The sequence below is a fragment of the Oncorhynchus masou genome, unplaced genomic scaffold (genome assembly GCF_036934945.1).
Source record: "Oncorhynchus masou masou isolate Uvic2021 unplaced genomic scaffold, UVic_Omas_1.1 unplaced_scaffold_2253, whole genome shotgun sequence".
In the NCBI taxonomy this organism is placed as follows: domain Eukaryota; kingdom Metazoa; phylum Chordata; class Actinopteri; order Salmoniformes; family Salmonidae; genus Oncorhynchus; species Oncorhynchus masou.
In genome coordinates this window covers 8,452-23,730 of record NW_027008725.1, presented here as the reverse complement: position 1 = coordinate 23,730, position 15,279 = coordinate 8,452, and the positions used below count along the sequence as shown (strand labels likewise).

The 15,279-nt window shown below is 41.0% G+C and overlaps 1 protein-coding gene across 1 annotated transcript; it reads left to right on the top strand.

The window, feature by feature from the left end:
- The first annotated feature begins 11,235 nt into the window (after nt 1-11,235).
- uts2d (urotensin 2 domain containing) lies at nt 11,236-13,343 on the top strand. The gene is made up of 5 exons (XM_064960564.1): nt 11,236-11,529; nt 12,072-12,176; nt 12,317-12,354; nt 12,628-12,715; nt 12,876-13,343. Exons 1-5 carry the CDS (start codon nt 11,430-11,432, stop codon nt 12,899-12,901), a joined length of 357 nt encoding a protein of 118 aa, XP_064816636.1. The 5' UTR covers nt 11,236-11,429; the 3' UTR covers nt 12,902-13,343.
- The last annotated feature ends 1,936 nt before the right edge of the window (nt 13,344-15,279 follow it).

The window sequence follows — 15,279 nt, the reverse complement described above, 5'->3', positions numbered from 1 at the left end:
TTTTGAGTATGTGACGAATGAAAGAGGATAGAGAAGATTAGGCTATTTATCTATGTAAAAGCAAAAGTGAAATGATGGTGTAATATCAACATAAAACAATGTCCTTATTTGCACACGACATAGTTGTAATCACTTGTTTGTTTTTTTACCAAACAATGAATGAGATAGTTATTGACAATTTTGAGAACCATCTCCAGTCCAGCAAATTGTATTTCAGTTTTCAAAAATAATTGTTTGATTTAAATCTTCACTGAGGAAAACACAGACACATAAGTCAGTTTTCTGATAGCACATAGTCACAAAAGTCCTTTCTGCATGGATGTCACAGTTGCTTCCCCTGTTAAATGCAGGACCAAATTACACAAGAATAACAATTATCAAAGCATGCTCACAAGTTACAGTGTGTGAGAATGATTGTGACAGATGATGCCAATTGTTTTAGTTTATTGGAAGTTCAATCAATGGTGCTATTACCAGATAGCTTTATGCTATGGTATTGCATTATGGTTATCTTTGGTCTTTGAGTGTTCCTTTGTTTTTATATTATTTAATTAACCTTTATTTTGACAGAGAGTCATGCTGAGACCAAGGTCTCTTTTACAGAAGAGCTCTTTAAATACAAAGAATATACATATCAATACACTATGAAAAGCAAAACGGAGATGCAAAACACAATCATAGTAAATTTAAAGTAAAAAGGTCCTCAATCAGCCGTCTGAATTGCCCTAAATCAATGGTTCCCAAACCTTTTCATAGTCCTGTACCCCTTCAAACATTCAACCTCCAGCTACGTACCCCCTCTAGCACCAGGGTCCGCGCACTCTCAAATGTTGTTTTTTGTCATCATTGTAAGCCTGCCACACACACACTATACAAAATATTTATTAAACATACTAATGAGTGTGGGTTGTCGTCACAACCCGGCTCGTGGGAAGTAACAAAGAGCTCTTATAGGACCAGGGTACAAATAAAAATAATCAATAATTTTTCTCTTATTGGGCCATCTTATATATAAAACCTTTCATTCAGAGGGGTGAAAGGTAGCCTAGTGATTAGAGCGTTGGGTCAGTAACTGAAAGGTTGCTGGATCGAATCCCTGAGCTGACAAGGTAAAAAAAAAATCTGTCGTTCTACCCCTGAACAAGGCAGTTAATGCACTGTTCTTAGGCTGTCATTGAAAATAAGAATTTGTTTGTTAGTGACTTACCTAGTTGAATGAAAAAATGTGTTCATCAAAAATTGTGACTAACTTACCACAGGTTAATGGAAAGGGTGCACATTACTCTGAAATGTTGGGTTGTATTGGAGAGAGTCTCAGTCTTTTTCCACACACAGTCTGTGCCTGTATTTAGTTTTCATGCTAGTGAGGGCCGAGAATCCACTCTCACTTAGGTACGTGGTTGCAAAGGGCATCAGTGTCTTAACAGCGTGATTTACCAAGGCAGGATACTCTGAGCACAGCCCAATCCAGAAATCTGGCAGTGACTTCTGATTAAATTCAAATCTTCACAGAACCGCTTGTTGCAGAACCGCTTGTACGCTCTCTTGCTCAGGTATCGGTAAGTGGACTGGAGGCAGGACATGAAAGGGATAATGAATCCAGTTGTTTGTCTCATCCGTTTCGTGAAAGTACCTGCGTAATTGCGCACCCAACTCACTCAGGTGCTTAGCTATATCACATTTGACATAGTCCGTAAGCTTGAGTTCATTTGCACACAAAAAATCATACAGTGATGGAAAGACCTGGGTGTTGTCCTTGTTAATGTCCTTGTTAATGCAGACAGAGAAGCCCCTTGATCACTTTTGTATGTTGTAAAAGCGTTACATGGTCGCAGCCCATATCATTGCATAGTGCAGAAAATACATGAGAGTTCAGGGGTCTTGTTTTAAGAAAGTTAACCATTTTCACTGTTGTGTCCAAAACGTCTTTCAAGCTGTCAGGCATTCCCTTGGCAGCAAGAGCCTCTTGGCGGATGCTGCAGTTTACCCAAGTGGCGTCGGGAGCAACTGCTTGCAGGCGCGTTTCCACGCCACTATGTCTCCCTCTCATGGCTTTTGCGCCAGCAGTACAGATCCAACACATCTTGACCACCAAAGTCCATTTGATGTCGCAAAGCTGTCCAGTACTTTAAAAATATCCTCTCCTGTTGTCCTGGTTTCCAATGGTTTGCCAAAGAGGACGTCTTCCTTAATTGACCACCCATAAACATAATGGTTTGAGAGAGAGAGAGAGAGAGAGAAGCTCCAGAGAAAACAACTGATTGGGTTTTCAAACCAAGGGCAAGGATGTGATAGGGTAAGCGCAAAGTAGCAGGTGTCTTCTGATTAGAGACTGATCCCCAATCAGATGATTGTCACCTGTGAGGGGGGAAGGAGAGAATATAAATACAGACATAGGATACCAATATCCGTAACACTCCCACCCTTACAAGAGCAACCCTAGGGGGGATTGAGACTACAGTACTTACAAAACATACAAAAATATTTTTTCTAAACACGAGACAAAGCATCTGCCAACACATTTTCAGAACCCTTTTTGTGGCGGACCTCCAAATGATAATTCTGAACAATAAGCGCCCAACGCATAAGGCGCTGGTTCTGGTTGTACATCCTGTGGAGAAACACTAAGGGGTTCTGATCAGTATATACAATCACTGGTAGGGCACTGGAACCAATATATACCTCAAAGTATTGCAGAGCCAACAACAAAGCAAGAGCCTCTTGTTCAATAGTTACATAGTTTGTCTGACATTTGTCACACCACTCCACATTTGTCCACTCCACTCTTGTCCTGCTGCAGTAGAACAGCACCTCTGGCGCTAGCATCTAACTCAGGTTTAAACAGTTGTTCAAAATCAGGAGCAGCAAGTACAGGGGTATTACATAAGATTGCTTTAGCATATTCAAAAGCTATCTTACAATCAGGGGACTACGCCAAGTGCCCTTGGAGTTCTCCTTGCATTCTGGTTCCTAAACCTGATGGTACATCTAGGTTATGTACGGATTATCGAAAGGTAAATTCTGTCACAATGCCAGATTCGTTCCCGTTACCCAGACTAGACGACTGTATTGACACTGTTGGTGCTGCTACTTATGTAACTAAATTGGACCTCTTAAAAGGTTACTGGCAGGTTCCGTTAACCTCGCGTGATTCTGACATTTCTGCGTTTCGTAACCCCAGACAACTTCCTACAGAACTCAGTCATGGATTTTGGGATGTGGAATGCACCAGCCACTTCCAACGACTGGTTAACTCCGTATTAGCTGGCGTTCATAATTGTAGTGCATATCTTGACGATCTAGTGATTTATTCGTCTGAGTGGTCAACTCATGTCGGCTCTCTAAGGGTAGTATGTGAACCGTTGGCAGCTGCTTCTCTAACCCTGAACTTGGCAAAGTGCGAGTTTGGGAAGGCTACTTTTACCTATCTCGGTAAAGAGGTGGGCCATGGACAGGTGCGCCCTGTTGATGCCAAGGTCTTGGCTATAACTACATTCCCCGCACCTACCACCAGCCGAGAGCTACGCCGCTTTTTAGGGATGGTTGGCTACTACCAGTTCCTGTAAGAACTTCTCTTTAGTAGTTGCTCCATTGACCGATTTGCTCAGTCCGGCACTATTGTTTGAGTGGTCCCCTGATTTTCAGGTAGCTTTTGAATCTGCTAAAGCACTCTTATGTAATAACCCTGTACTTACTGTTCCGGATTTTGAACAACCGTTTAAGATGTAGATGCTAGCGCCAGAGGTGCTGGTGCTGTTCTACTGCAGCGGGACAAGAGTGGAGTGGATCATCCCGTTTGTTATTTTTCTAGTAAATTCAACCAATGTCAGACAAATTATGCGACTATTGAACAAGAGGCTCTTGCTTTGTTGTTGGCTCTGCAACACTTTGAAGTATATATTGGTTCCAGTGCCCTACCAGTAATCATATATACTGACCATAACCCCATATAAGACGCTTTTAGCCCCTTCTTATTAACGGTATCTGTTGCTTTTATACATGTCTTACTACTCGAAAGTCATCTTAATTCTCGCTCAAAAAACTCCAGTGGCTTATTTTTCAAATTGGCATTTTTTTGTTTCTACGTGTCTGCGCAAGAGTGAAGGTTTCATCGAGTTGTGAGATAGTACTTTTGCACATATAATCCACTGTGGCTGAGAAAAGGCATTACTCCCAATATAAGTGAACCCCAAATTAATGTAATTCTCATCATATTTGCGCCTCTTTGATGGTCCAACGTCCCTGTCTGTTGTTCAGTGCTTTCCTGGTTAAGGGGGTAGTAGCTCTTCAACTGCATCAGATTCACAACTGTCAGCTAGCTGGGCTAACAACAAATGTAGAAATACTGATGCTAGCATTGGATGTGCTCATGGAAGCAGAACATGTTGTGTCTTCGACAGGTGCAGGTGTAGTACTGTTTGTAGTAGCAGGTATGTGTCTATATGGACGCAGGCCTTACTCTTTTTAACCATTTATCAATTTTCGAGCAAACGGAATGAGCAGCATCTACTGCACGTTTGGCTACATACGGACCATTAGTGGAATTCCTGTGAGAGAGTAACGGTTAATGTGATTGGATGTTAATTATTTGACGAGGCTACCTGTATCTGACATTGTGTTGTTATTTCCCTGAACACTAGATGGTTTAATTTGATTTATGGCAGTGAAACGAGGCTACTCAGAAGAGAAAAAAACCTCTCCCAAATGTATAGCCCCGTTGGAAAGTAAAAATTGACTGTTTGAAAATGTGAAGAATTTATATTTATTTTTTAAATGTGAATCCAATTTTTGTTTGGCGTAACTCTGACTGCATTGCATCAAATCATCAAATTTCAGAGTTTGAGATCATTCCACAAGTAAGGTGCAAAAAAAACATAAAGCAGATTTACCTAAATCATTGGAGATGGAACATATCTCCAGAGTTAGCCACCACTGAGTTAGGGTCTGGTAACTCGTACATCTGCAGGTTAACTATGAAGTAAAGTACGGTGAAAGTTTGTGCAAGGCTTTCTAAACAATAACACCACAATGCATCAATCTATGAGACTTTAAAGAGGGTCAGCCTACTTTCTGATACAGAATGTAGTGATGTGCACTGAACCTGTCGCCCGTAATAAAGCATAGTGCGCTATGATAAACTGTTTCCAATGGCTTCAATACAGTAACAGCTGCATTCAATACAGTAACAGCTGCATTCAATACAGTAACAGCTGCATTCAATACAGTAACGGCTGCATTCAATACAGTAACATCTGCATTCAATACAGTAACAGCTGCATTCAATACAGTAACAGCTGCATTCAATACAGTAACGACTGCATTCAATACAGTAACATCTGCATTCAATACAGTAACAGCAGCATTCAATACAGTAACGGCTGCATTCAATACAGTAACAGCTGTATTCTATACAGTAACAGCTGCATTCAATACAGTAACATCTGCATTCAATACAGTAACATCTGCATTCAATACAGTAACGGCTGCATTCAATACAGTAACATCTGCATTCAATACAGTAACGGCTGCATTCAATACAGTAACATCTGCATTCAATACAGTAACGGCTGCATTCAATACAGTAACATCTGCATTCAATACAGTAACAGCTGCATTCAATACAGGAACAGCTGCATTCAATACAGTAACAGCTGCATTCAATACAGTAACAGCTGCATTCAAAAAGTAACGGCTGCATTCAATACAGTAACATCTGCATTCAATACTGTAACAGCTGCATTCAATACAGTAACAGCTGCATTCAATACAGTAACAGCTGCATTCAATACAGTAACAGCTGCATTCAATACAGTAACAGTTGCATTCAATACAGTAACAGCTGCATTCAATACAGTAACAGTTGCATTCTTATAGACGATATATCCATAATATATAACCGGAATGAATGTTGACTGAATAGCTTGTTTTCTGCTATTTAATGAAAGGTATGACCTATTCCTATAAAGGAAGCACATTTTAAATTCTTAAGTTCTTTAACTAGCTCATAAATATGGTTTTTGAAAGATAGCTTTCCGTCAATCCAGATGCCCAGATATTTATAAGCAGGGACACGATCAATGTGGGCACCATCCAATGTACATGTGCCAAAATCATCAGATACATTTAAAGTGTTTTGGAAAATGACATATATACTTGGTTTTTCCTGCATTAAGTACACATTTCAGTTCAACAAAGGCTTTCTGCAAAGCAATAAAGACCCCAAAAGAGCTTGGTCAACTGTGGGAGCAATAGTATACATAACAGTATCCTCTGCATACAAGGGTATGTAAACATTTTTTTGCAGATGTCAGTGGGCTTTCACTACTGAATGGTCCTGACCTCTTTACATATTGATTTATCAAATTAGTTACTGCTCCTCCTCCTCGTCCTGCACACACACAGCCAGTTTAGATAAAGCATGTTACTGCTCCTCCTGCATACTCACAGCCATCTTAGATTAATACATCCTGCTGCACACTCACAGCCACCTTAGATTAATACATCCTGCTGCACACTCACAGCCATCTTAGATTAATACATCCTACTGCATGCCACCTTACATCCTACTGCACACTCACAGCCACCTTAGATTAATACATCCTACTGCACACTCACAGCCACCTTAGATTAATACATCCTGCTGCACACTCACAGCCACCTTAGATTAATACATCCTACTGCACACTCACAGCCACCTTAGATTAATACATCCTGCTGCACACTCACAGCCACCTTAGATTAATACATCCTACTGCACACTCACAGATTAATACCACTGCTCACAGCCATCTTAGATTAATACATCCTACTGCACACTCACAGCCACCTTAGATTAATACATCCTACTGCACACTCACAGCCACCTTAGATTAATACATCCTACTGCACACTCACAGCCACCTTAGATTAATACATCCTACTGCACACTCACAGATTAATACATCCTACCTTAGATTAATACATCCTACTGCACACTCACAGCCCTTACCTTAGATTAATACATCCTACTGCACACTCACAGCCACCTTAGATTAATACATCCTACTGCACACTCACAGCCACCTTAGATTAATATCCTACTGCACATCCTGCTGCTGCACACTCAGATTAATCATACATCCTGCTGCACCTTAGATTAATACATCCTGCTGCACACTCACAGCCACCTTAGATTAATACATCCTGCTGCACACTCACAGCCACCTTAGATTAATCATGTTACTGATCCTGCTGTCCACTCACAGCCATCTTAGATTAATACATCCTACTGCACACTCACAGCCACTTAGATTAATACATTACACTCACAGATTAATTAATATGTTACTGATCCTGCTGTACACTCACAGATTAATACCACTGCACACTTTAGATTAATACATCCTACATCACAGCCATAGATTAATCTGCATCCTACTGCACACTCACAGCCATCTTAGATTAATACATCCTACTGCACACTCACAGCCATTTTAGATTAATCATGTTACTGATCCTACTGCACACTCACAGCCACCTTAGATTAATACATCCTACTGCACACTCACAGCCACCTTAGATTAATCCATCCTACTGCACACTCACAGCCACCTTAGATTAATACATCCTACTGCACACTCACAGCCACCTTAGATTAATACATCCTACTGCACACTCACAGCCACCTTAGATTAATACATCCTACTGCACACTCACAGATTAATACCACTGCACACTTAGATTAATACATCCTACTGCACACTCACAGCCACCTTAGATTAATCATCCTACTGCCATCTTTGATTAATACATCCTGCACACTCACAGCCACCTTAGATTAATACATCCTACTGCACACTCACAGCCATCTTAGATTAATACATCCTACTGCACACTCACAGCCATCTTAGATTAATACATCCTACTGCACACTCACAGCCATCTTAGATTAATACATCCTACTGCTCACTCACAGCCACCTTAGATGAATCATGTTACTGATCCTACTGCACACTCACAGCTACCTTACAAATCAATACATGGAGATGCAGAGCTACTGGAGTTCATGGAATGGAGATAACACTCCAAGTACGTGTATTTGACTCTCAGAACATAAGATTTGACTCTCAGAACACAAGATTTGACTCTCAGAACATAAGATTTGACTCTCAGAACATAAGAACAATCTGTCAGGCCAGAAATATCTGCTTTAACACCATTATAGAACGTAATCTGTTGAATGTTTCAAGCAGACCAACATAGTCCCTGTGCCCAAGAACACAAAAGTAACCTGCCTAAATGACTATTGACCCATGGCACTCATATCTGAAGCCATGACGTGCTTTGAAAGGCTGGTCATGGCAACACCATCATCCCAGAAACCCTAGACTTACTCCAATTCGCATACTGCCCCAAAAGATCCACAGAAGACGCAATCTCTATTGCACTGCAGACAACCCTTTCCCATCTGGATAAAAGGAACACCTACGTGAGAAGGCTGTTAACTGACTATAGCTCAGCATTCAACACCATAGTACCCTCAAAGCTCATCACTAAGCTAAGAACCCTGGGACTAAACACCACCCTCTGCAACTGGATCCTGGGCTTCTTCACGGGACGCCCCCAGATGGTAAGGATAGGGAACAACACATCTGCCATGCTGCTCCTCAACACGGGAACCCCTCAGAGGTGCGTGCTTAGTCCCCTCCTGTACTCCCTGTTCACCCACTATTCCGTGGTGAAGCACGACTTCAACACCATCATTAAGTTTGCCGACGACACAACTGTGGTAGGCCTGATCACCGACAACAATGAGACAGCTTATAGGGAAGAGGTCAGACACCTGGCAGTGTGGTGCCAAGACAACTATCCCTCCCTCAATGTGATCAGGACAAAGAAGATGATCATGGACTACAGAAAAAGGAGGGTTGATCACTCCCCCATTCTCATCAACGGGGCTGCAGTGGAGCTGGTTGAGATCGTCATGTTTTTTGGTGTCCACATCACCAACAAACTATCATGTTCCAAACACACCGAGACAGTTGTGAAGAGGGCACGACAAAACCTATTCCCCCTCAGGAGACTGAAAAGATACTTGTCATGGGTCCTCAGGTCCTCAAAAAGTTATACAGCTGCACTATCGAGAGCATACTGACTGGTTGCATCGCCACCTGATATGGCAACTGCTCAGCATCCGACCACAAGGCACTACAGAGGGTAGTGCGTGCGGCTCAATACATCACTGGGGCCAAGCTTCCTACCATCCAGGACCTTAATACCAGGTAGTGTCAGAGGAAGGCCCTAAAAATAACCAAAGACTCCAGCCACCCTAGTTATAGACTGTTCTCTCTGCTACTGCACTGAAAGCGGTTCTAGGTCCATGAGGCTTCTAAACAGCTTCTACTCCCAAGCCATAAGACTCCTGAACAGCTAATCAAATGGCTTCCCAGACTCTTTGCATTGACCAAAACCTTTTTTTTAAATTATGCGGCTGTTTATTATCTATGCATAGTTGCTTTACCCCTACCTACATGTACCTATCACCTCAATTACCTTGACTAACCTGTACCCGCACACGCTGACTCTATACCGGTACCCCCTGTATACATAGCTTCGTTATTGTTATTTTATTGTGTTGTTTATTTTTTTACTTTAATTTATTTAGTAAATATAAAATAACTCTTATTTTTCTTAAAACTGTATTGTTGGTTAAGGGCTTGTAAGTAAGCATTTCATGGTAAGGTCTACTACACCAGTTGTATTCGGCACATTTAACAAATACAATTTGATTTGATTTCAATGATTCCAGAAGAACATCGTACAGAGGAACACACAGTGTCTAGGAATCCTCTGCAATGTGAGTCATGCTTGGAGATCCATCAAGAAATTGATTACATTTTCAATAAAATTACTGAACTACTTCACAAGATGCAATATTTCCTTGATGTAACAAGGTTCATTCACTGTGGCTCACTCAATCAGGTTCTCTAAGTCCTCAAGTTCTCCAAATCCGTATCATAAGTAGATGGATATGTGATGGGTTTCTGGATGAGAGACATGACTAGCCAGCGGAAGACACAAGGCGTCAATGAAATAGCAGCCAAGGAGCTTTATGAGGCAAACAAGCCAGACACTTAATTTAACTAAAACTACCGTACATAAATACAGCAGCCATTTCACTGACGCAGGCATTGAGTCATGATTTCCGGATACAACAGACAGGCCAGGGTCACGTGGTTTGATCTCGGTGATGGATGTTCAATCAGCTCCACATTGTTGCCGATGCTCAGACCTGGAGCCAAGACTGAAGAGCTCATCTCCGGGCATGGTGCACTTTATAGGGACAGAATCAATTCACTTCTCAGACTCTTACCCCTGTCCAAAATTCTCCCTCTACATTCTTAAGGAACTCATTCATATAAAAGTAAAGGACTGAAAGTGCCAAGAACATCTGACTGTCCTCTCCCGTAAATAATAGGTGATTGACAACTTCCTCACTCTGCTGGCTTTGTATCTGTCACGTTGATGAAGGGCCTCTGGCCCCAGATCTGTCAGCCCAAACTGGTCTCATAGTATTTCGTATTATTCTGTATGTACAGAAGAGAGGCTCCATTTATTATGATATGTTAGGTTTCTTATGGTATGTATTAATTTGTGGATGTCCATCACCCATGATACAAATGACAATTGTGATTATAGGTTACGAATTAGCAAAACGTTCAATATAATATGAATTTGCGAAACGTACACTATGTTACAAATTTCCAAAATGTACACGATGTTACAAATTTGCTAAACATATAATATGTTATGAATTCTATCTAGGTGGCTAACATTAGCTAGCTGGCTAATGTTAGCTAGGCTAGGGGTCAAGGTAGGGTTAGGGTTAGCTAAAAGGGTTAAGGTTAGGGAAAGGTTAGCTAAAAGGGTTAGGGTTAGGGGAAGGGTTAGCTAATATGCTAAGTAGTTACAAAGTAGCTAAAAAGTAGTAAGTAGTTGAAATGTTGCTAAAATGCTGAAGTTGTCCGTGATGAGATTTGAACAACCTTTGGGTTGATAGACAGTCACGTTATACACCTACCCATCCACCCCGACCAACCATCATACTTTCTTTTTTTGCCTTAAGTAACCATCTGTCTTATGTAACCATACCAAACATAACATATATCAATTTGAGTGTCCCTGATTTACATTTACTATCTTACGTCTAGTCTATGAGACCAGGCTGGTCAGTCACTACAACATCCCTCTTGCAAAGGACAGTGGTCCATTGACGAAATCGAAGGTGGCTACCTATTGATTGAGAGCACCGGGGGCTGAGCCCCCGTCTCCTCCTTCCATGTCAGACAGGATAAAAGTATGGTTGGGATGGACCAAAGGCAGTACATCCTTGGGCAGGTTGAGAACCAGCTGATACTTGAACACTTCTTTGGGACAGTTGCTTCATTGTCATGGACAAGACAGTCTCTGTGAAGTACTGGCTGGGACTGGTAGCCTTCCTGCTCCTACAAGGGGTAGTCAGTGTGGAGGGCAGAAGCATCTTCAACCCTGGTGAGTCTGCTGGCTTGGTGAATGTTCTAGCTTGTTGCACGTACTAGCTGGCTTATTTGAGGCATTGACTACCTGATGATGTTGGAGGATGCAACCATGTGCTCCTTTCCATCACTGGCTTGCATGCACTGTTAGTTGTTTATACTTTTTGTCAAAATGTAGCCATGAGAAAGATCTCCTGGTGAAAAATTAGGGCAAATTGCACACAAGATGTGCAACAAGTAGTTTCAATAGTTCTTACATTTGACAAGCCATTCATCATGCATTTATGAATAATTTTATTATTGACGAGCTCAGAAAATACATTGTCATGCAGAACATTATTCAATAGTTCCTGAATTATATGCAAAGAGGATGAATATGCTACTGGTATTATGCGGCAAGCAAATTACATTCTTTTGCTTTGCCAATTCAATTGTTCTTCTAACAATACTCGGAATACTACATTTGTGGAGTTTTAAGTGAATATTGTGTAAATCTAGATTCATTTTCAAGTTATTTTTTAGTAATCACAGATGTATTGTCATTTCCTACATATTCAGGAAACCATGTTTATCAGCCAAGGGAAGGCACAGATGGCCAGAACAAGATTCTAGCATTTCTACTACATAAAAGCTTAGAACCTGTTGAAAGAAATTACGCTTTAGGTAAGGCATTTACAGTATAGCAGCACACAAATACCACTAACAGTCTCAATGTTGATGATGTATTATATCACACATGGATTGACCAAGTGTTTCTTGGGTTTGCCTTCTGTCTTGATGTTATCCGATTTTCTTCTCTGCAGGTTTACATTTGGACAACAATCTAGCAGAGTTGGAGGAGGTAAGTCATTAATGTGTTTTTGTTACGTACAGTAAAATATTAGATGTGCAGTCATACCAGTATTTATTTTCCTTAGCAGATAAAATACTTTTTAGGCAGGGTTTATGAGACTAATAGATGAACATAGTTATCTTTGACTGAGGTACTTAGTACATTCTCTGGAGAATGATCTCTGGATGTCATCTTTGTAGGATTCATCAGCAAAAGGCACTTTCCATAGAAACAAACACAGTGTTCCTTTGACCGCCTGTAACCAGTGTTCTCTACTTACAGCTAGAGGCTTTGAAGGAGGGCTTGGAGCTGGAGAGGGAGCTGTCATCCAATGTATTAGCAGAGGACAAGTCCATACCGAGGAAAAGGGGTGAGTGCACTTTTCTTATTGATGATTGTTGGTGATAGCAATCATTTTCAAGTCACAACATATTTTATTTACTGGAGTGGACTTAGTTTTAAAACAAAATGATATTCCTCCATCTAATAGTGCAAGAGAGACTGAACAGTGTTTTTCTCTGTGTCCACAGATTGTTTCTGGAAGTACTGTGTATGACAGTCTAAGGGAGAGAAACTCTACTGAGTCCTGCTGCATCGCCCTGACCCTCCAAAGCCTTAAGACTCAACACGCTCACAGACATAAACACAACTCCCCATTACCATCACCAACTGTTGAAATGTTGTAACATAACTAATTGCATATTGTACTGCTGAAGTCGTCATGACTCGGGCATACTAGCATGACTAGGGCGTACTAGCATTTCTCTAAGACGGAGAGTGTTGTTGTCTTAACCAAAGATCTGCTGGCAAAGGCCTTGGTCCATAAAGTTTCCACACCCAGAGGAACCTCCCTCTTCTCAAAATGTTAACTTTGTCTTCCCCTAGTGGTAAATGGGGGCAGTGGTGCAATTCATTTTATTTTCCATAGTCAAATATTATAAAGTATTGCTTTTTGAATGTGTTACTGTTTCCTACATTGAATAAATAATATATTATCATGCTAACCTTTGTCTTGGCTACGTGTGTAATTGGTATTTCAGGAAGAGAGACTGATGGGAGATGAGTCAAAGGTCGGGTCAGCTTCACTGATAGGACTCTATCTGAATCATACACAGAGATAGACCGTAGTGGGTGGAGGCCTCTGGGAAACCAGTCAGTCTGTGCCATCAGCTACACTGTCAGAAAATAACAATGGATCATCAGAGAGAAACTGGTGACTTGTGGCCTTGAAGCAACACTGACTCAAAAAAAGAGCTGACGACAGGAGGGCTGAACTATTCATCACTGATGGCCTAGTCAAAACAACAACAAAAAAAGGGCTAAGCTTGCAGCCTCACACAAATGCACGCAAGCAGACCCAAAATAAGAAAGGGGGGTTTCAGTGGAAAAAAAGAGAAAACCCAATACAATGTTATGGGGAATTAGACTTGTCTTCTGAAATTGTGAATGGAGACAATTAAAGAGAAAGTTCAGTATTAAAAGTAGTCTATTGGCCAGGAGAAACAAATCAATTGTTTGGTTTTCTTTAAACAGCCAAATTTCAACTAACTTAAATCACCGGTAGCTAACACTCAGGGAAGTGATCGGTGCAATTGAACGATCCCTTCCATGTGGCTCCGCAGCTAATTCCGTCATGCTGTTCTTTAAAGCCAACCTCCCTCCCCGGATGTTCAACACCCTGGTCAGCCTGGAGCAGCTCCATCTGGACGCCAACAGTCTGGAGTCCTTTGACCCGTACTGCTTGAGGTTTGGCAGAGCCTGACCGAGCTAGAGGTCAGCAACAACGCCATTGCTCACCTAGCTTCCGACGTCTTCCTCAACCTGGGGAGGAACTGTCTGCAGCAACTGCAGAAATGAGCTTGAAAGCAGTATCCACATCCATCGGATGTAGTGATCACAATACAGTAGCCATATCTAGGAAAACCAAAGATCCAAAGGCTGGGCCTAATATAGTGTATAAGAGGTCATACAATAAGTTTTGTAGTGATTCCTATGTTGTTGATGCAAAGAATATTTGTTGGTCCATGGTGTGTACTGAGGAGCAAACAGACGTTGTTCTTGACACATTTAAAAAATTGCATGCACCTATTAAGAAAATGACTGTAAAATCTGTTAAATCCCCGTTGTCTGATGAGGAATTGAAAATTGTATGGTTGAGAGGGATGAGGCAAAAGAAATGGCAATACATCTGACTGCACAAATGATTGGCAAACATACTGCAAATTGAGAGATCATGTGACTAAACTGAATACAAATAAGAAGTAACTACACTATGAAACAAAGATAAATGACATAAAGAATGATAGTAAAAAGCTTTGGAGCACCTTCAATGAAATTAAAAAAGGCTCCATCATTCATTGAATCAGATGGCTCATTCACTACAAAACAGACTGATATTGCCAACTACTTTTACAGATTTTTTAGGCATGACATGATAGCAACAAACGCTGACACAACACATCCAAGTATATCTGACCAAATTATGAAAGACAAGAATTGTAATTTTAAATTCAGTAAAGTGAGTGTGGAAGAGGTACATTTTTTGTTGTTGTCTATCAACAATGACAAGGCACCAGGGTCTGACAAATTGAATGTAAAATTACTGAGGATAATAGCAGATGATATCTTCACATCTTCAATTTAAGCCTTCTAGAAAGTGTGCGCCTTCAGGCCTGGAGGGAAGCAAAAGTAATTGCGCTACCTAAGAGTAGTAAAGCCTCCTTTATGGGCTCAAATAGCCGATCAATCAGCCTGTTACCAACCCTTAGTAAAGTGTAGGAAAAAAATGTGTTTGAGCAGATAGAATGCTATTTTACAGGAAACAAATTGACAACAGTCTTTCAGCATACTTATTGGGAAGGACATTCATCAACCACTTACGCAAGTGACTGGTGATTGGCTAAGAGAAATTGATGGCAAGAAGATTGTGGGGGA

What these genes read in the sequence shown, in the direction of transcription:
- uts2d (XM_064960564.1), top strand. Translation starts at nt 11,430, where the DNA reads ATGGACAAGACAGTCTCTGTGAAGTACTGGCTGGGACTGGTAGCCTTC. An exon ending in CAGAAGCATCTTCAACCCTG is followed by an intron (nt 11,530 to 12,071) that starts GTGAGTCTGCTG and finishes CTACATATTCAG; the next exon opens with GAAACCATGTTTATCAGCCA. An exon ending in TGAAAGAAATTACGCTTTAG is followed by an intron (nt 12,177 to 12,316) that starts GTAAGGCATTTA and finishes TCTTCTCTGCAG; the next exon opens with GTTTACATTTGGACAACAAT.